Source organism: Dama dama, chromosome 24 (genome assembly GCF_033118175.1).
Source record: "Dama dama isolate Ldn47 chromosome 24, ASM3311817v1, whole genome shotgun sequence".
Taxonomy (NCBI): domain Eukaryota; kingdom Metazoa; phylum Chordata; class Mammalia; order Artiodactyla; family Cervidae; genus Dama; species Dama dama.
Window position 1 is genome coordinate 7660460 of NC_083704.1, and position 21174 is coordinate 7681633.

General features: G+C 41.3%; 1 protein-coding gene across 7 annotated transcripts in view; it reads right to left on the reverse strand.

Annotated features, from left to right (window-relative positions):
* NEK10 (NIMA related kinase 10) overlaps positions 1–21174 on the reverse strand; it is a 322723-nt gene that overhangs the window by 212252 nt on the left and 89297 nt on the right. For all 7 annotated transcript variants that reach the window (XM_061127634.1, XM_061127631.1, XM_061127638.1 and 4 more), the window contains 9 exons: positions 21005–21066; positions 18804–18881; positions 16922–16986; positions 9004–9106; positions 8783–8911; positions 8141–8278; positions 4129–4174; positions 1567–1688; positions 1322–1424 (listed from right to left, as the gene is read on the reverse strand). In XM_061127634.1, coding sequence (XP_060983617.1) covers positions 1322–1424; positions 1567–1688; positions 4129–4174; positions 8141–8278; positions 8783–8911; positions 9004–9106; positions 16922–16986; positions 18804–18881; positions 21005–21066 — 846 coding nt within the window. The remainder of the gene's footprint in view (positions 1–1321; positions 1425–1566; positions 1689–4128; positions 4175–8140; positions 8279–8782; positions 8912–9003; positions 9107–16921; positions 16987–18803; positions 18882–21004; positions 21067–21174) is intronic.

A 21174-nucleotide genomic window follows, 5' to 3' on the forward strand; every position in this document is an offset into this window, starting at 1 on the left:
TTTTAATGCACCCCTTTGCATGTTATTTCTGTTGACTTCATGTACTATATATACAGTGATATGTGTATAGCATTTATAAATAAGCATACATATATTGCCCCTTCATGGATCACAGCCTTGTCATGGCAAAGGTGCTGGCATAACTGAATGAAGCTAGGAGGCCAGGAGTCACCAAGATGGATGGGTCACATTGAAGAGTGTGGACAGACAAAATGCTGTCCACTGGAGAAGGAAATGGCAACCCACTCTGGCTGGACAGTATGACAAGGCAAAAAGATACGATGCTGGAAGATGAGACCCCCAGGTCAGAAGGCATCCAGTATACTACTGCAGAAGAGTGGACGGCAATTACTAGTGATGGTCATATATTAATACCATCACCGACTCAATGGACATGAATTTAAGTAAACTCTGGGAGATAGCGGAGGACAGAGGAACCTGACGTTCTTTAGTCCATGGGGTCGCAAAAAGTCAGACACGACAGTTACTGAACAACAATACAACAATAATAAATATATTGGCAGTGTGTTATCAAAAGAATTTACTAATGGAAGGTTACTATCACAAATACTTGCAGAACACTGATTTAGCTATTTCTCCCTACTTGTAGTGGGCGAACCACTAGAGTAGCTAGTGTTCATGAGTGAAGAGGACAGGGGAAAGCTAATATATCATTCTAAGCTAAAAAGCTCATTTTATGATTGAGAAATATACAACTATGGGGAAAAAAACTAACTTTCTCACTGCAAAAATTTATATAACATTCAGATAACCTGCAACATTTGAAGATACTGTGATATAAAGTAAACATGTTGAAGTATACAAGTGGCTAGATTTTTTACAGTCCTTGATATGTATATTGGTCACCCACGTCACAGACTATATCAAAACAGTACAATAGTGTGTTCATGTGGTAGTCATAAAAGCCCTTGTTGATGAAGAAGTGTTCTACAGAAAGAAAAAAACCCTAGAAATCATTGATTTAGGAATTAAAGGCTCTAGCATTCTAAGAGTATTTTATTCTCTCATACTGAGAACTTGAAGAACATCAAGAACTTCACTAGTTACTGTCCACTATAGTATGCACAAGTCCACATAGGGATACTTAAATTAACTAAAAGTTAGTAGAATTTAAAATTCATACCCTCAGTCACTACTGTGACATTTCAAGTGCCCAACAGCCACACGTGGCCAGTGGCTGCTGGACTGGACCACACAGATGGATAACGCACCTATCAATGTGGGAAGTTCTGTCCAACAACTCTGCCCTAGAATACTATTCAGAGACTCTCAAGCTGAAACCTTCCGATTTTATACTTACTGACAGTCACTCTGTCCTTGTCCCCCAGCATGATGTTGTTTGGCGTCAGGTCTCTATGGATGATCCTCTTCTCCTTGTGCAAGTACCGAAGAGCCAGGCACAGCTGCAAACAGCAAACAACAAACTAAGGTTATTTCCTTGATATATACAGACAGACAGCCACTCACAACCACCACACACACCTCTGAGGAATCAGCTGAGACCTTTACTGTTTTATAGGAAAAGTTAATGAAGATGAACAATACCTGTATAAATATTTTCCATAGTCTCTCTTCAGCAAAATGATGTCGTTTTTCCTTCAAAGAACTGAAATGCTCTCCAAGAGGGGCCCCTTCTATAAGTTCCATAACTATATACAGCCTATCATCTATATATAAAAAAGAAAAGGTAACAGAAAATTAAACTCAATATAGACATTTTGAAAGAACTTATGAATTAGAATCCAAACTTCCCAATGGGTGTTCAGGGCACACACATCACAGAAGAATTAGGAATGTGGTTTCACTCAGCTGGAAGGGTCAGGGGCCAGGGGACCTTGGGGGCCACCGGATCTCTTTCAACTACAGGCAATCCCCTAGCATAAGTTTACGGTGGCAAATATTATCATTTTCTGTGTACATCAGGACGTGGAAGGGCTAAGAATCACCAAAGAGAAGCAAACGCTCCCGTCACGTAGAATTCCCTGAAGAACAGGTAAACCCATCTCTCCACTCAGTGCTCTAAAATTTACACTTAAATCAAACTAGACATTCAGAAAAATGTTTTCAATGTATTGTTCTTCAGTCTCATACATTTACCTTACAGTGTTTTACAGTGAAACATCATGGTTTAGAAAAAAGCGCATTGGATACACCACCCATGATAGAAAATCTCAGCTTCTGACAAGGACTGAGAAAGCTGGCCTTCTCCAGATTGCAGCTGATGGGTCCCAGGAATCTCATAACTGACTGGCTTTGCCTCTTTTCTTTGGATGTTAAGAAACAGAGGTAAATTCTACTTTCTCCTCCAAAACTAGTATGAAACTATTAACAACAGTATGTGATATGTATCTTCTGTAATGTTTTGGATGTATGTAAAATAGGTATGGGCTTCCCGGGTAGCTCAGCGGTAAAGAATTTGTCTGCCAATGCAGGAGAGAGAGGTTCAATCCCTGGGTCAGGAAGATCCCCAGGAGTAGGAAATGGCAACCACCTCATATTCTTACCTGGGAAATCCCATGGACAGAGGAGCCTGTCCACGGGGTCACAAAGAGTCAGACACAACTGAGTGACTAAACAACAACAACTAACTTTAGCTTTATTTTAAATTTTCTCACCTTCTATTTCCTTTTATCATGATTTCCTAATCTATTTCAACATATTTTATGTATTTGTAAAATCACTTTCAATTCTTTTCTGAAGAAGTCACATTATTTTGTTTTCAAATTAAGATGAATGGTATCACTTCAGCATAAGTCATAAGCCAACCTAGACCTCTTTATGATGGGATGTGCACTAAATTATGGGAAATTATTCTAATATCAAGAACAAATGGCCAAGGGAGCTGGGTTTGCTGCAGATTTCACCACTGAGTTCCTCTGAGTCAACCAGAGGATGGGAAAACTCATAACACTGCCTGGTTTGCACAGCACTAGCACTGACAGGGGCTTCCCAGGTGGAGCTAGCGGTAAAGAATCTGCCGGCTAACGCAGGAGACATAAGAGACATGGGTTCGATCCCTGGGTAGGGAGGATCCCTTGGAGGAAGAAGTGGCATTCCCATTTTCTTGCTGGGGGAGTCCCATGAACAGAGGAGCCTGGAGGGCTATAGTCCACGGGATGGCAAAGAGTCAGACACAACTGAGGACCTGAGCACAAACACTGACAGAGATGCAGCGAGGAAGCCCCCCCATGTGGAGACTTACTGTGAAATTTCACAAGTGAAGCACATCAGGTCTATTAAAATGTATACTGCTTCAGTCAAAAGTTCTATTGTTTTTCAAAACAAGTCTGAGTTTGATTTTATCTCAACGTTTGATTCTGTATTCCATCATCCTAAAGATGATGCAGAGTCAGGGTTCCATCGCCACCTTGTGGCAATTACCTGAACTTCAAGAGGAAGAAACCTCAAAAACCCAGCCCAATTTGTTTGAGGGGAAGACAGTGGAAAAATCATCTGATTTAGAAGAGCGGGATGATATGGGAAAACGACACTGAAACATGTAAATTACCACATGTGAAACGAATCGCCAGTCCAGGTTCAATGCATGACACAGGGTGCTCGGGGCTGGTGCACTGGGATGACCCAGAGGGATGGGATGGGGAAGGAGGCGGGGAGCTTTCAGGATGGGGAACACAGGTACACACATGGCGGATTCATGTTAACGTATGGCAAAAACCACTACAATATTGTAAAGTAAAATAAATAAATAAATGAATATAAAAATAATTTTAAAAAAAGGAAAAAAATCATCTGATTTAATAAAAAAAAGAAAAACTTTTTATTTTTTCTTAAAGAAGCCACCATCCTTTAGTTTTATTTTCTCCTGATCCTACTAAGGGCTTTTTGTATATGAAAATAGCAATAATTATTATTTTGGTTTGTTCATGAAATCTTACATAGAGAGATCTAAGTATTTTATAAGTATCTTTTGATCTTTGACTATCAGTGTTTCACTGACCAAGAAAGTGATAAAAAATATCAATTATCATACATATAACAAAAAAAGATAAAGAAAAGAGTTGATTAAGCTTATTTTGTAATATTCTTTAAAAAATATGTAAGTAACATAGATACTTTATCAGAAATATCACGAAAACTCATACTTACTTTCCAGAAATGTTTTATAATAGCGTACAACGTTTGGATGATAAAGCTATAAGAAAATAAATAACAAACATTACACCTACTTCAAAATATAAACTTGTGTTCACAATTTAGTTGGACTTCATATTTGAAAACAACAAAGAAATTATCCTGTTTACATTTATTTATACAACAAAGCATTTCAAAATATCATCTAATTTTTCATGATTCTTTTTTATTTGCTGCTTACAAAACTATTCTGAAAACAGCAATCTCCTATATAGCCTTATAAAATAGCAATAAAAACTGGTTGTGCTTTCTCACTTAATTTAACTAAAATGGAGGATTATAGAACTGGAAGCTACCTTAAGAATTCATTTAACACACCCTGTCCAATACCACAAACAGATTGCACAGAGGAGAAAACTGAAATGAAACAGTTAACTCTGAACACATATACCTATGCTCTTAACCTCTCCCTGCCACTTAAATGTTTATATAAACTGTGTCTATTTACATGACTCATGTCTTTCTATGCTCTCCAAAATTAGTGCGAAACTAATGGTAAAGAATCCACCCACAATGCAGGAGACCAGGGTTCAATCCCTGGGTTGGGAAGATTCCCTGGAGATGGGAATGACAATCCACTCCAGTATTCCTGTCTGGAGAATCCCATGGACAGAGGAGCCTGGCAGGCTACAGTCCATGGGGCTGCAAAGGGCTGACATGACTGAGCGACTAATATTTTCACATCAAAATAACATGAGCTATTAATCCCATTAAAATTATACTAATAATTGCCCATGTCTCCCTCCTTGAACAAACTTAGGGCAGGCTCCTCTAGGTGCTCCTCTGGACTAGGCCTCCTCTCCTTGGCCTGCCTGGTTTTGGCGAGAATCCTGCTCAGTTAGTTTAGTGGAAATCTCACACTCTTGATATCCAGTCAAATTCCTTACCCCCTATCTTTGTGATCTAATCAAGTTTTTCTTCCCCCAACCTGATAACTAGCCAATTTTCCATTCTTTGACACCCCCAGCCCTGACTTTCAGTTGTAAGTCCCCAGTCATGCCTCTTCTGTTGAGAGCTGAGTTCAATCTCTCTCCTTTCTTGCAATAGTTTGACTTCTATTGCAGTGGTCCTGAATAAAGTTTTCCTTGCAGTTTAAAAGTTCTTATTGCGTTACTCTCTCCATTTGTCCCACCCCCACCGTGTCCTCCCCACTGCCTGTGTCCATAAGTCTGTTCTCCATGTCTACGTGTCCACTGTTGTCCTGTAAATAGGTTCATCAGTACCGTCTTCCCAGATTCAAGTTGGAAACTGGTGGGAATTTTCTGTATGACTCAGGAAACTCAAACTGGGGCTCTGCCCTCATAGCTCAGTAGATAAAGAATCTGCCTGCAGTGCAGGAGACCCGGGTTCGATCCCTGGGTCAGGAAGATACCCTGGAGAAGGAAAGGGCTACCCACTCCAGTATTCTTGCCTGGAAAATCCCATGGACAGAGGAGGCTGGTGGGCTGCAGTCCATGGGGTCGCAAAGAGTCGGGCACGACTGAGCAACTAACCCTTCACTTCACTTCAACAACCTAGACAAGTGGAAGGGTAGGAAGTGGGAGGGAGGTTAAAGAGAGAGGGGACACATGTATACCTATGGCTGACTCGAGTTGACACATGGCAGGGGCCAACACAATACTGTGAAGCAATTTCCCTCCAATTAAAAATAATTAAGTTTGGGGGAAAAGTTCTTATCATAAGGGAAACATGTAGCTACATGTGGTGGATGAAAATGAACTTCGTGTGGTGATCATGTCATAATATATACAAATATTGAACCATCATATTGCTCACCTGAAACTAATCTGCTGTCATATCATTTATACCTCAACAAAAGGGGTCCCTGGAGGTGGGCATGGCAACCCACTCCAGTATTCTTGCCTGGAGAATCCCATGGACAGAGGAGCCTGGCAGGCTACAGTCCATAGGGTCCCAAACAGTCAGACATGGCTGAGCACACATGCACTCCTAAAAGTGTCCAGTAAAATTTCTCTTTGGCATAGTTTACCTTAGAATGGGTGGTGGTTTAGTCGCTAAGTCAAGTATGATTCTTGTGACCCTATGGACTGTAGCCCACCAGGCTCCTCTGTCCATGGGATTCTCCAGGCAAGAATACTGGAGTGGGTTGCCACTTCCTTCTCCAGGGGATCTTCCCAACCCAGGGATTGAACCCAAGTCTCCTACACTGCAGACTTAGAATGTAACATGGAAATTCTACTTTTTTAACAAAGGCTAATTTTCCAAAAGAATACTAAGTTCTTGTGGTTGTTTATTTACAATTTGAGTTTCTAAGTAAACTGGAGTTTGTTTCATCTCAGAACAGTCACTGGTACATCCTAGATGTCTTGTATCTCTCTCTAGCCTTTCTTCTTGCCATTTCACAGGAGAGTCCTCTGGCTGTCCACCGAAACCTGCCCTCACGCTGCTCCATCCATCAGGTGGTAGCAGGATGCACTTCCCACCACAGGTCATGTCTCTCAGCCTCTCCTGCAGCCCTGAGGGAGCTTATCACTCAGCTCTCCCCAGTGGAGGGTGAGGGGAGCCCACTGTCTGAACCCGAAAAACAGGGTGCGTCACCTTGGTGGCTGCAATGGGAGAGGAGGAGCAGGTCCTGGCATGACCGCGTGGAGCAGAGCAATGCACCTGGACTGGCAGGAAGATGAAGCCCCCACACGCAGAGGCCTCGCCTTCAAGCCCATGTATCAATATTTTGGGGCGTCTTTGTTACCGCAACTCAGTATTAACATTAACAAATACACTCTCCCATTCTAGTCCCACTTCTCCCACTCCTGTCTGCCATCACCGCCTCCTTTCTGACCTCAGTTTGCTGTCCTCTCCTTAGTTTAAGCCCATGGTGACATCAGAGTCCTACAGCCTTGAGCTCTCTCCAAGTTCAAGCAGAGGCCTCCTATGGCCCCACCCTTATGACTTTTCTTCTTAGAAGATATTCTAAAACCACTAGTTTACCTCATCAACTACCAAGTGGCCAGCAGATTTCAAGTTCAAGTCACATGGGAAGTGACTAGGGAAGTAAAGAGCCATGTTCTTGACCTAGCTCACTGGCCAGACTGTATTCAGATTTGGATTCAAGGAGATCAAACCAGTCAATCCGAAAGGAAATCAACTCTGAGTATTCATTGAAAGGACTGACACTGAAGCTGAAGCTCCAACACTTTGGCCACCTGATGCAAAGAGTTTACTCATTGGAAAAGACCCTGATGCTGGGAAAGATTGAGGGCGGGAGGAGAAGGGGGTTACGGAGGATGAGATGTTTAGATAGCATCACTGCCTCAAAGGACATGAATTTGAGCAAACTCCAGGAGAGATAGTGAAGGACAGGGACTGAACAACAACAAACAGTCATGGAGATAGGTCTCCCCCGGAGTCACAGACAAACAGCACCCACGATGAACATATAAACAAAGAAAGCTGAAAAAGAAGCCAGTGTGTTCACTGATGACAATGAGAAACCCCATTTCTTTCTGACATGTTTGTTCTTTCTCCTGAACACACCTTCATGATACTTGAGTTGTTAACACTGTTCGAATATTCTGCTCAAGCCAATAAATAATAACCCAACTTGAAAATACACAGTTTAGATAAAATAACCCATATTTGAGGAATGTTGACAACTTGGTTCCATTTGACAAAAATCTGGGAAGTCTTAGTCATACTCTTATGCACATAATGAAGTAACCAAATACACTTCAACATAGTAAGAAGGAAGCAGATACTCTTTCTCATACATTATGCACTCTGGGCTGTGAACTCAATTTTTCTGCATTCCTGGCCCTGGTGTAGTTACAATCCCATATACTGTCTGTGGTTCAATGTCAAGCCTTAGTTCTCCTGGTTGATGTCACCTCAGTGCCAATTAGTTTAAACAGAACTAGTTCCTACACAGCGTGGACAGGAACAGCACATGAACTCTACTTTTTGGATGACATTTATTTAAGGAAAACACCTTTGTAAGCAAAACCATTACCTGTTCTTTAATTATGGTTAATTCAGAAACAATATTCCTTACGCTGCTGTCTCGGTCTTTTTTATCTTTTCCAAATGCTGGGTTATGTAAGTTGACCTCTTTCATTGCTAAAAGATTTTGACCACTGCGCTTCCTAACCTAAGATAAATGAGACAGAGAGAGAGAGAGAACAGTAGAGAGGAAGACAGTGATTACTACAGATTAATAAGGTCACATGATTAAGCCAAGTCATCTCAATTAGTTATATAACTTTAAAAATTCAATTTGAATTTACACTAAGCTCAGCTCAAAAAAATTGTTATCAATATCTCCTGGATCAGGTTGTCGTTTTTAGCAGGATTTTACTGGGTAAGTACAAAAACAACGGTGTGAATTTGGAGAAGGTGTCATGCATTAGGACAAGCCATTTTGACTATTTGGATGAGAGATCAATGACACTTTTTGTCTTCAAAGATCAGTGGCCAGTTTCTAGAGCTGAGAGTGAGATATCAGTGTGGCCATCTGTTGGACAAAAACAAATCATTCTACTTTTTATTTCTACCTGCTCACCAACAAGCGCTCCAATTCACGTGTGTGTGGGTGTGCAGGGAGACATGCAACTTGTTTGGGAACATCAGAAACATTGTTTGAGGGCCAGGTCACCTTGTAAACACAGCCAAAAGCTCCACTGCCGAGATGATCCAAAATCGCATAGTTGCCTATATATTTTGAAGGAGCTTTATTCTGATTAATGCTTTCAACATTTTCAGCAATTTGCTTCAGTTCATCCTCCTAACCAAAAAATGAAAAGGAAACAGGTCACTATGATAAACACATCCTAACCACATAGCAGCCTGCCAAATTAGTTAAAAGTCAAGACTTACCACTAATAAATTCAACTTTGATACTAATTCTTCGTAAGCACTGATATCACGAACATAATGTCCTATATCAATGAAGGTCTCAAACAGGTCGGTGGGGAAAAGTCTACAGAGAAAAATGCACACACATACTTCATGTAGGGGTTGGAAAGTCTGGCCTGTTCCCTCCCTTTGGTGCCCTCGTAGGTAAATTACATTAAATATACTGGCCAACAAATGGGGGCAATAATGCTTTCCAACTTATCCCACAAAAATAAACTAGAGACACATGTCTCAGGGGGTAAGAAAAGTAACTGGAAAGGGAAGTTGCAGAGATCTGCTGCACAACCCTAGCTTACAGTTAGGAACAATAGACTGCACAGTTAACAATGTAAGAGGGTACGTCTCATGCTCTGTGCTTTTTGCCACAATAAAACAAATAGATATGATACAGATTTTACAGAAATTTTATCTGTAAGGCATTTGGGGGTATGGTATCAAACATAGTAGGAATGGATGCTTACCGGATGTCTACTGAGCACAGAGCACTTTCACAAATGCCGTTTGAGTCAGTCCTCATATTAACCCGAGGAGGGAAATGGTAACCTAACTTTTGAATGTTTTATGAAAACAAAGTTAAAATACAGATGAATAAAAATGAAGATATTTATGCATCATTTCCAGGCTACTGGTTTCAAGGGTTTAGGTTTATTAAAATCTTCTAAGTCCACCGATGTGGATGATTTGTTGTTGTTGTTCAACCACTAAGTCCTGTCTGATTCTTTGCAACCCCATGGACTCCAGCACATCAGGCTCTGCTGTCCTCCACTATCTTCCAGAGTTTGCTTAAATTCATGTCCATTGAGTCGGTGATGCTATCTAAATATCTCATCCTCTGCCGCCCCCTTCTCCTTTTTCTTTCCATCTTTCCCAGCATCAGAGTCTTTTCCAGTGAGTCACCTCTTTGCACCTGGTCATAGTATTGGAGCTTCAGCTTCAGCATCAATCTTCCAATGAATATTCAGGGTTGATTTCCTTTTTAAGATTGGTTGGTATGATCTCCTTGCAGTCCAAGGGACTCTCAAGAGTCTACTCCAGCATCACAATTTGAAACCATCAATTCTTCGGCACTCAGCCTTCTTTATGATCCAACTCTCACAACCACAACTACTGGAAAAATCATAGCTTTGACTATATGGACCTTTGTCAGCAAAGTGATGTCTCAGATTTTTAATATGCTGTCTAGGTCTGGCATAACTTTCCTTCCAAGGAGAAAGCATCTTTTAATTTTGTGCCTGCAGTCACCATCCGCAGTGATTTTGGAGTCCAAGATAATAAAATCAGCCACTGCTTCCACTTTTTCCCCATCAATTTGCTATGAAGTGATATGACCAGACACCATAATCTTAGATTTTTAAATGTTGGGTTTTAAGTCCACTTTTTCACTCTCCTCTTTCACTTTCATCAAGAAGCTCTTTAGTTCTTCAATTTCTGCCATTAGAGAGATATCTTCTGCATATCTGAACTTGCTGATATTTCTCTCAGCAATCTTGATTCCAGCTTGTGTTTCATTCAGCTCATCATCCAGCCCAGTACATCATGATGTACTCTGTATATAAGTTAAATAAGCAGGGTGACAATATACAGCCCTGATGTACTCCTTTCTCAATTTTGAACCAGTCCATTGTTCCGTATTCACTTCTAACTGTTGCTTCTTGACCTGCGTACAGGCTTCTCAGGTGACAGATAAGATGGTCTGGTATTCCCATCTCTTTAACAATTTTCCACACTTTTCTGTGATTCACAGAGTCAAAGCTTTTAATGTAGTCAATGAGGCAGAAGTAGATGTTTTACTGGGACTCCCTTGCTTTTTCCGTGATCTAATGAATGCTGGCAAATTGATCTCTAGTTCCTCTGCCTCTTCAAAACCCAGTTTGTATATGTGGAAGCTCTCAGTTCACATACTGCTAAAGCCTAGCTTGACGGATTTTGAGAATAACCTTCCTAGCATGTGAAATGAGTATAACTGTCTGGTAATTTGAACACTTTTTGGCATTGCCGTTCTTTGGGATTAGAATGAAAACTGACCTTTTCCACTCCTGTGGCCACTGCTGAGTTTTCCAAATTTGCTGATATATCGAGTGCAGTACTTTAACAGCATCATCTGTTAGACTTTGAAATAGCTCAGCTGGAATTATATCACCTACACTAGCTTTGTTCATAGTAATGCTTCCTAAGGCCCACTTGACTTTACATCCCAGGATGTCTGGCTCTAGGTGAGTGACCATGCCATCATGGTTAAGATCTTTCTTGTATAATTCATCTGTGTACTCTTGCCACCTCTTCCTAATCTCTTCTGATTCTGTTAGGTCCTTACTGTTCCTGTCCTTTATTATGCCCATCTGTGCATGAAATGTTCCCTTGATATCTCTCATTTTCTTGAAGAGATCTCTGGTCTTACCCATTCTATTGTTTTCATCTATTTCTTTGCATTGTTCTTTAAGAAGCCCTTCTTATCTCTCCTTGCTACTTTCTGGAACTTTGCATTCAGCTGGGTATATCTTTCTCTTTCTCCCTTACCTTTCACATCTCTTCTTTCCTTGGCTGTTTATAAAGCCTCCTCAGACAGTCACTTTGCCTTCTTGCCCTTCTTTTTCTTTGGGATGCTTTTGGTCACTGCCTCCTGTACAATTTTACAAACCTCCATCCACAGTTTTTCAGGTACTCTGTCTACCAGATCTAGTCCCTTGAATCTATTCATCATCTCCACTGTATAATAATAAGGGATTTGATTTAGGTCATACCTGAATGACTTTGTAGTTTTCCCTACTTTCTTCAATTTAAGGCTGAATTTTACAATATGGATTCATGATCTGAGTCACAGTCAGCTCCAGGTCTTGTTTTTACTGACTGATAGAGATAGAGCTTCTCTATCTTGGGCTGCAGAGAATATAATCTGTTTTTGGTACTGACCATCTGGTGATTTACGGCATTGAAATAAAAGGTTATAATGAATAAATATATATAATATAATAATAATAATGAATAATGGTGACCACAGTCATGAAATTAAAAGATGCTTGCTCCTTGGAAGGAAAGCTATGGCAAACCTAGTCAACATAATAAAAAGCAGAGACATCACTTTGCCAACAAAGGTCTATATAATCAAAGCTATGATTTTTCCAGTAGTCATGCAGGGATGTGAGGGTTGGACCATAAAGAATGCTGAGCAATGAAGAATTGATGCTTTTGAATTGTGGCACTGGAGAAAACACTTGAGAGTACCTTGGACACCAAAGACATCAAACCAGTCAATCTTCAAGGAAATAAACCTTGAATATTTATTAGAAGATTGGTGCTAAAGCTGAAGCTCCAATACTTTGATCACTTGATGTGAAGATCCAACTCACTGGAAAAGACCCTGATACTAGGAAAGACTGAGGGCAGGAAGAGAAGGCGGTGACAGAGGATGAGAAGTTTGGGTGACATCATCAACACAATGGTGGGAGGGAGGGAACACAGCTCCAGCCATCAACAGATTTCTGGATTAAAGATCTACTGAGCATGGCCCCACCCATCAGAACAAGACCCAGTTTCCCCCACAGTCATTCTCTCCCATCAGGAAGTTTCCATAAGCCTCTTATCCTTATCCTTCAGAGGGCAGACAGAATGAAAACCACAATCACAGAAAACTAATCAAACTGATCACATGGACCAAAGCCTTGTCTAACTCAATGAAACTATGAGCCATGCCATGCAGGGTCACCCAAGATGGACGGGTCATGGTGGAGAGGTCTGACAAAATGTGGGTCACTGGAGAAGGGAATGGCAAACCACTTCAGTATTCTTGCCTTGAGAACCCCATGAACAGTATGAAAAGGCAAAAAGATAGGGAACTGAAAAATGAACTCCCCAGGTCAATAGGTGCCCAATAAGCTACTGGAGAAGAGTGGAGAAATAATTTCAGAAAGAATGAAGAGACAGAGCCAAAGCAAAAACAACACCCAGTTGTGGATGTGACTGATGATGGAAGCAAAGTCTGACACTGAAAAGAACAATATTACATAGGAACATGGAATGTTAGGTCCATGAATCAAGGTAAACTGGAAGTGGTCAAACAGGAGATGCCAATAGTGAACACTGACATTTTAGGAATCAGTGAGCTAAAATGGACTGGAACAGGCAAATTTAACTCAAATGACCATTATATCTACTACTGTGGGTAAGAATCCCTTAGAAGAAATGGAGTAGCCCTCAGAGTCAACAAAAGAGTCTGATGCAGTACTTGGATGCAATCTCAAAAACGACAGAAGGATCTCTGTTCATTTCCAAAGCAAACCATTCACTACCACATTAATCCAAGTCTATGACCCAGTCAGTAATGCTGAAGAAGCTGAAATTGAATGGATCTATGAAGACCTACAAGACCTTCTAGAACTAACACCCAAAAAGGATGTCCTTTTCATCACAGGGGACTGGAATGCAAATGTAGGAAGTCAAGAGATACCTGGAGTAACAGGCAAGTTTGGCCTTGGAGTAAAAAATGAAGCAGGGCAAAGGCTAACAGAGTTTTGCCAAGAGAATGCACTGGTCATACCAAACACCCTTTTCTAACAACACAAGAGAAGACTCTACACATGGACATCACCAGATGGTCAATACCGAAATCAGATTGATTATATTCTTTGTAGCCAAAGATGGAGAAGCTCCATACAGTCAGCAAAAACAAGACCGGAAGCTGACTGTGGCTCAGATCATGAACTCCTTATTGCCAAATTCAGACTTAAATTGAAGAAAATAGGGAAAAGCACTAGACCATTCAGGTATGACCTAAATCAAATCCCTTACAATTATACAGTAGAAGTGAGAAATAGATTCAAGGGATTAGATCTGACAGAGTACCTGAAGAATTATTGACAGTGGTTCACGACATTGTACAGGAGGTAGTGATCAAGAGAAAGAAATGCAAAAAGGCAAAATGGTTGTCTGAGGAGGCCTTACAAATAGCTGAGAAAAGAAGAAAAGCTAAAGGCAAAGGAGAAAAGGAAAGATATAAGCATCTGAATTCAGAGTTCCAAAGAATAGCAAGGAGAGATAAGAAAGCCTTCCTCAGTGATCAATGCAAAGAAATAGAGGAAAACAATAGAATGAGGAAGACTAGAGATCTCTTCAAGAAAATCAGAGATATCAAGGGAATATTTCATGCAAAGGTGGGCGCAATAAAGGACAGAAATGGTATGGACCTAACAGAAGCAGAAGATATTAAGAAGAGGTGGCAAAAACACACAGAAGAACTATACAAAAAATATCTTCATGACCCAGATAACCACGATGGTGTGATCACTCACCCAGAGTCATACATCCTGGAATGTGAAGTCAAGTGGGCCGCATCACTACAAATAAAGCGAGTGGAGGTGATGGAATTCCAGCTGAGATATTTCAAATCCTAAAAGATGATGCTGTGAAAGTGCTGTACTCAATTATGTCAGCAAATTTGGAAAACTCAGCAGTGGCCACAGAACTGGAAAAGGTCAGTTTTCATTCCAATCCCAAAGAAAGGTAATGCCAAAGAATGTTCAAACTATCACACAATTGCACTCATCTCACATGCTAGCAAAGTAAAGCTCAAAATTCTGCAAGCCAGGCTTCAACAGTACGTGAACTGTGAAATTCCAGATGTTCAAGCTGGTTTTCAAAAAGGCAGAGGAACAAGAGATCAAATTGCCAACACCCGTTGGATCATCAAAAAGCAAGAGAGTTTCCAGAAAAAACATCTGCTTTATTGACTATGCCAAAGCTTTTGACTGTGTGGATAACAACAAGCTGTGGAAAATTCTTAAAGAGACAGGAATACCAGACCATCTTACCCGCCTCCTGAGAAATCTGTGTGTGCAGGTCAAGAAGCGACAGTTAGAACTGGACATGGAACAACAGACTGGTTCCAAGTTGGGAAAGGAGTACGTCAAGGCTGTATACTGTCACCCTGCTTATTTAACTTTTCTGCAGAGTACATCATGCAAAATGCCAGCTGGATGAAACACAAGCTGGAATCAAGACTGCCAGGAGAAATATCAATAACCTCAGATATGCAAATGACACCACCCTTATAACAGAAAGTGAAGAACTAAAGAGCCTCTTGATGAAAGTCAAAGAGGAGAGTGAAAAAGTTGGCTTCAAACGACATTCAGAAAACTAAGATTATGGCATCCGATCCTATCACTTCATGGCAAATAGATGGGGAAACAATGGAAATAGTAAGAGACTTTATTTGGGGGGGCTCTAAAATCACTGCAGATGGTGACTGCAGCCATGAAATCAAAAAACACTTGCTCCTTGAAAGAAAAGCTATGACCAACCTAGACAGCATATTAAAAAGCAGGGACATTACTTTGCCAACAAGGTCCACCTAGTCAAAGCTATGGTTTTTCCAGTAGTCATGTATGGATGTGAGCATTGAACTATAAGGAAAGCTGAGCACCAAAGAATTGATGCTTTTGAACTGCGGTGTTGGAGAAGACTCTTGAGAGTCCCTTGGACTGAAAGGAGATCAAACCAGTCCATCCTAAAGGAAATCAGTCCTGAATATTCATTGGAAGGACTGATGATGAAGTTGATACTTTGGCCACCTGATGCAAAGAACTGACTCATTGGAAAAGACCCTGATGCTGAGAAGGACTGAAGGCAGGAGGAGAAGGGGACGACAGAGGAGGAGATGCTTGGATGGCATCACTGTCTCAATGGATATGAGTCTGAGTAAGCTTTGGGAGTTGGTGATGGACAGGGAGGCCTGGTGTGCTATAGTCCATGGGGTCACAAAGAGTTGGATACAACTGAGCAACTAAACTGAAATTGACACAATGGACATGGGTTTGTGCGAACTCCAGGAGATAGTGGAGGACTGGGAAGCCTGTTGTGCTGTAGTTCATGGGGTCACCTAGAGTCAGACATGACTTACTAACTGAACAACAGCAAGGAGTAACTAATATTTCCTTTTTCCCCCTAAATGTTAAGTGTCATATAGAAATAAGGTTAAAAACACAAAATGTCCCATTCTGAACAAACGATGTTCAATTAACCCATGGTTTTATTTCCATTGTGGTTTACCAATAAAATTCTGATAAGAATCTGGCCTTTCATTTGGCTAACCTGCCACCTCTATGGTGCACAGACCATAACTGTGAGTAACCACTGTCTGCTTCCTGAGGTGGTGGCTTTTCTGTCATGCTAGCCACACAGCCTTCTGATCCAGGAACATCCAGCTTCCTACCCTACAAGTGAATTCCTATCCTATGAAGAGCATCCAGAAAAGTCTTTTCTTCTCTACTGATTAAAAGGCAGTGATTAGGACTTCCGTGGTAGTCCAAGGCCTGGAAGTCCACCTACCAATGTGGAGCACTCGGCTTCGATCCCTGGTCAGGATGGATCCAACATACTATGGGGCAACAAAGTCCGTGGGCCCCAACTATTGAACCCGAGCTCTAGAGCCTGTACTCTGCAACAAGAGAGCAGTCCCTGCTTCGCTCAACTAGAGAAAGCCTGTGCTCAGCAACAAAGACCCAGCACAGCCAAAATTTTTTTAAAAAGGAAATGACTAGGTCAACTTCGGACATTTCTGAAGGGGCAAAAACAAGCACGTGATTTTATTTCATCATTTTAAAAGTTAACGTCTTAAAAAAGAGAGAAAAAGTAAACACTGCAGCAGTCACAGGTAATGAAAAGAGCTATACTGATTTGATTCACGTGCTTCCTCGTCACTCTGCGAATGTTCGGTGTTAAGATATCACTTAGGGCTGCTTTGCTGTATCTGTGCATTTTAAGAAATCCGAGGACACATGGTTTGCATTTTGACTCTTTCTTCTCTCACTGTTTGCATATAAAGCAGGCCTGTGAAAACAGTTGAATCTAAAGATCACCGGTCACCCAAATTTCTCTAAGCTCATACCTTTTAAAGAGTGGTCTGTTTCTTTCCATACTGAAGAGAAACCTCAAGGCTCTGAATGCATAACACTGGAAAATAGAAGGATATGTGATTCTCAAAGGGTAGCTCACAAAGGTAAAACATTTTCAGGGTAGAATGACCATGAAGTGGACACTAACGTGGCTCTACAGTGAGCATGGCTGGTGCCTATGGGAGCCACAGCTCGTATCTGAGAACAGGTGACATCAACACCAGAGCCAGTTCCCCTGTTTAAAAAGCATTTGCATTGCAGAAGCCTAGCAGTCTGGGCCTTGTTTGATTCAGTGCCTGTCATTAGTTCCTTTCTAGAATGTACAAAAGGAGCACAGAAACAAGAAATAGAATTCCTGTGCCAAGAAAACCAAATGTCACAAGATTTCCAGGAGTTCAAGGTTAATTTTGTTTCTAGCCTGCTACGTATGCCTCAATATTTATATAATTTTTGTGAGAAAATAAACCCTAGAAATGATGACATATAAAAATATCCACAGGCACAGTGGACTCCAACTTGACAAATTGGTTTCTTGAGTAAAGTCTAAGGCAGTCCCCAGACAGAACCATCTACAGTCACTCCTGAGAACACTCAGAAGAGGCCTGTGACAGTTCACCAGAGGAAAAAAACACACTGGAAATTCCGCAGTGCTGAGAAAAGAGAGCAAGAGAGCCCCCGGCCTGCCACTGTACCTGTACCCAAGGCCACCACAAGGGTGACTAGCGTTGCTGAGTTCAAGTCTGGAATCATTTCATAAAATCAGTGATCTAAGTACAGAAGGGTCGCAAACAAAATGGCCTGGAAAAGTCAGGCAGATACAAGACGACACACAGGAGCCTGATGAGAAAGCAGTGGCGGCTGTGAGAAGTGGGGAACCTGTGTGAGTCTTGGGAGAATTTGCCTACAAATTCTTTAAAGCCCTCTGCAGACCTAACAGGCTGCACATCCAGTAGAGGGCGGACTTGTCCTGTTCTGGCGCAAGGTCAGGCCTCTGTGCTGCCTGAGAGAAAGTCAGCCCCACGCCTGTGTGTTCTCAGCGGTGGCTCTGTCTGCCAGCCCACAGACACCAGCACAGTTTCTCTGCAGGGTCTGACGATCATTCTGGGTGAGAGCTCTTAAGTCAGCTTGAAGGCAGATGGTACTTTTTACTTCCTTTTCTAATGACTTGAAAAGAACGATGAGCTTCAACAGCTGCAAAGGCTTCCTCTGAATCCAATTTTATTATTCCAGTGTCTCAGGGAACACTTGCCCCCTGGTGTCCATGTAAGACCCTGCAGAATGTGACCCCTTCTTACCCACAAGGCCCCTTCTCCCAAGGCACTGCCCCTTCTCCTCCACCCCCACACACCTGCCCTAAGCACGCTCTGAGCTGCCAGGCCTTCCTGCTGTGTCCATGCTCCTCTGTGTATGCTCATCCGCTCTGGAGCAGGAGTCATGGGTGTCCACTCCACCCCTTCACTCTCCCGACCAGCACCTTCTCATCTACTGAGATCCATTTTACAAGTTTGCCTTTGTAGAGGAGAAAGGCTAGTGACTGTGGGCCGTGCTTAAATACAGCACATAATTTCCACCCCCCCCCCCCGTTTTTTTTACTGATATATAAGCAATGTTTTTAAAAACATAGAACTTATGGATAAGCAAAGAAATATCTAAATAAAATCAACTATCTCCCTATGGAGAAACTACTATTAAATCTTCTACATTGTTTTAACAGCATTTCTTTCCATGCCAGCCTCTCTCACCAGGTATTTTTCCCTCACAGTCAGTACAGGGGACCAGTGCTAACCTACAAGTTCTAAAAATCACACCTGTATTATCAAAATTTCCCCAGATTCCAGTAACTTGATATTAAAGAATAATAGATATGTTTATTACCTGTAATAGATTAGTTTTTGCTGCATTCTTTTGTTTGTTTGGTAAAATTAATTTTGCTATTGTATATATACCATTTTCCTGGAAGAATAAAGATGCCATGTTATCAGTGAGCAAGAAGAAAAGAACAACTTTAAAACATTAAAGAAGAAATGTTAGTATAATTTTGGAACCATAAGTAAATATTACAGGACAATACTAAAGATGTTAATGTAATGTGTTTAAACATCAAAGGGTATAACCAGATCTTAAAATTTCAACTGTCATTAAAGATGATAACTAAGTACATCAATTAAAAGTGATTTAAACACTTTAAAATCAAAGAGTAGGAGCCAAAAAGGGAGCAGAGTTAAGGGATCCAAATATCTCTATATTTTGCATTTTAAATATAAAATTATAAAATATAATTATAATATATAAAACTATAATTTATAAAAATTGTATAAAATATTTCTCCCTTTATTGTTCTGTTAATTAAATAATACATGGAGATAAATTAGCATAGAAAAGAAAAGAGAAAATTAAGAGAAAATAATTTTAAAAAATCAATGCTATTTGTATAAACAATTAACATCTTTCTAGACTTATTCTCAATGGACATGAGTTTGAGTAAACTCTGGGAGTTGGTGATGGACAGGGAGCCCTGGCATGCTGATTCATGGGGTCAGAAAGAGTTGGACGTGAACTGAGACTTATTCTAACACAAATATACACATTGAGGAATGAACAAATGTACTGCCTTACTGGTACTTTTTTATTATCTATTAAACACATAATTTACTAAATTCTCTACATGCAGAGTTTTACCTGCCTTACTGCACTCAGTCTTTTATAAAATAATTTATTTTTAACTGGAGGATAACTGCTTTACAATATTGTTGTAAATATTGCATTGTTGGTTTCTGCCATCCATCAGCATGAATCAGCCATAGGTATACATAGGTCCCCTCTCTCTTGAATCTCCCTCCCCCCTCCTACACCATCCCACCCCTCTAGGTTGTCACAGAGGTTGTTTGCACTCCCTGCATGACACTGCAAATCCCCAGTGGCTACCTATTTTACGTTTGGTAATGTATGTTTCCCTGCTACTCTTTCAATGCGTCCCTCTGTCTCCTTCCCCCACTGGGTCCACAAGTCTGTTCTCTGTGTCTGCGTCTCCACTGCTGCCTGCAGATAGGTTCATCAGTGCCATCTTTCTAGATTCCATATAAATGTGTTAATATACAGTATTTGCTTCTTTCTTTTTGACTTACTAGCTATTATGTGAATTAGTCTTACAGTTTCCTTGTTTTATACATGACAAAGTCTATGCTTAGGCTGAATACTTTTCCAGAGGCCAAGAGAGCAAGTTAACAGTCACGGGACTGAGCTTCCCCCTGCCTTACCAGCCACCCTGACCTGCTGAGCTCCTCAGGGACTCTCATCACTGCTGACCTGACTCTTACTAACATTACGAATTTATATATTTTTAAGTTGATGTATTGACCCCCCCCCCAAAAAAAAAAAGTTTCCTCTGCAAAATCCAACAAGCAGGAAGTAAGTTTTATGGGTGGTATACAAATGTGTGTATTTATACACACACACACATACATATGACTCCATATGTAGTAAGTTGGTTACTGAATTATGCTTTGTGTGTTTTCTGAAATTAGTCTCTCAGCAATAAATATTTTGTTTGCTGTGTTTCATCCATATGACCCCACCATCCCACTACTGGGCATAGACCCTAAATAACTTGATGTCCTCTTAAAGTTACTGTTATCCTTAGCTCATGGAATCCTGTGTGCCCCAAATTAAAACAGTTCAGGATAGCTTTTTTAAAATGTATAAAGAGAATGAAATAAACTGCATATAATATAAGAAATAAACACCATCAGTCAACTACACGGCAGTTCTCTTAAAGCTAAGTGAGTTAACAGGGGAAGGACAAGAATATAAAATGGAATCTTACACGTCAGATAAGAGATTACAATACCTTAAGACCGGGCTGTCGGTACCACAGAGGCCATGTCCTGGCACACAAGGGCCGCCTGCAGCGGCCCCCCCACCACCCACACACCCTCCCACACCCCACCCCCGGCACTGTGCGTGGTCCCGACGCCCCGCCCCCCGACTGTGCGTGCTCGCGGCGCCCCACCCCCACTGTGCGTGCTCGCGGTGCCCCGCCCCCCGACTGTGCGTGCTCGCGGCGCCCCGCCCCTCACCTGCACCACCTGGTGGGCGTTGGTGTCGTCCAGCACCAGCTCCGTGAGGGCCGCACAGCAGGCTGCAACGAAAACCACCAAACACCAAGTCTTCCGTGCCCACGGCTACACTTGCATGATTACATCCGCACTCTCACTGCCTGCCCCAGAGAACTTCACTGGCAGAGTCA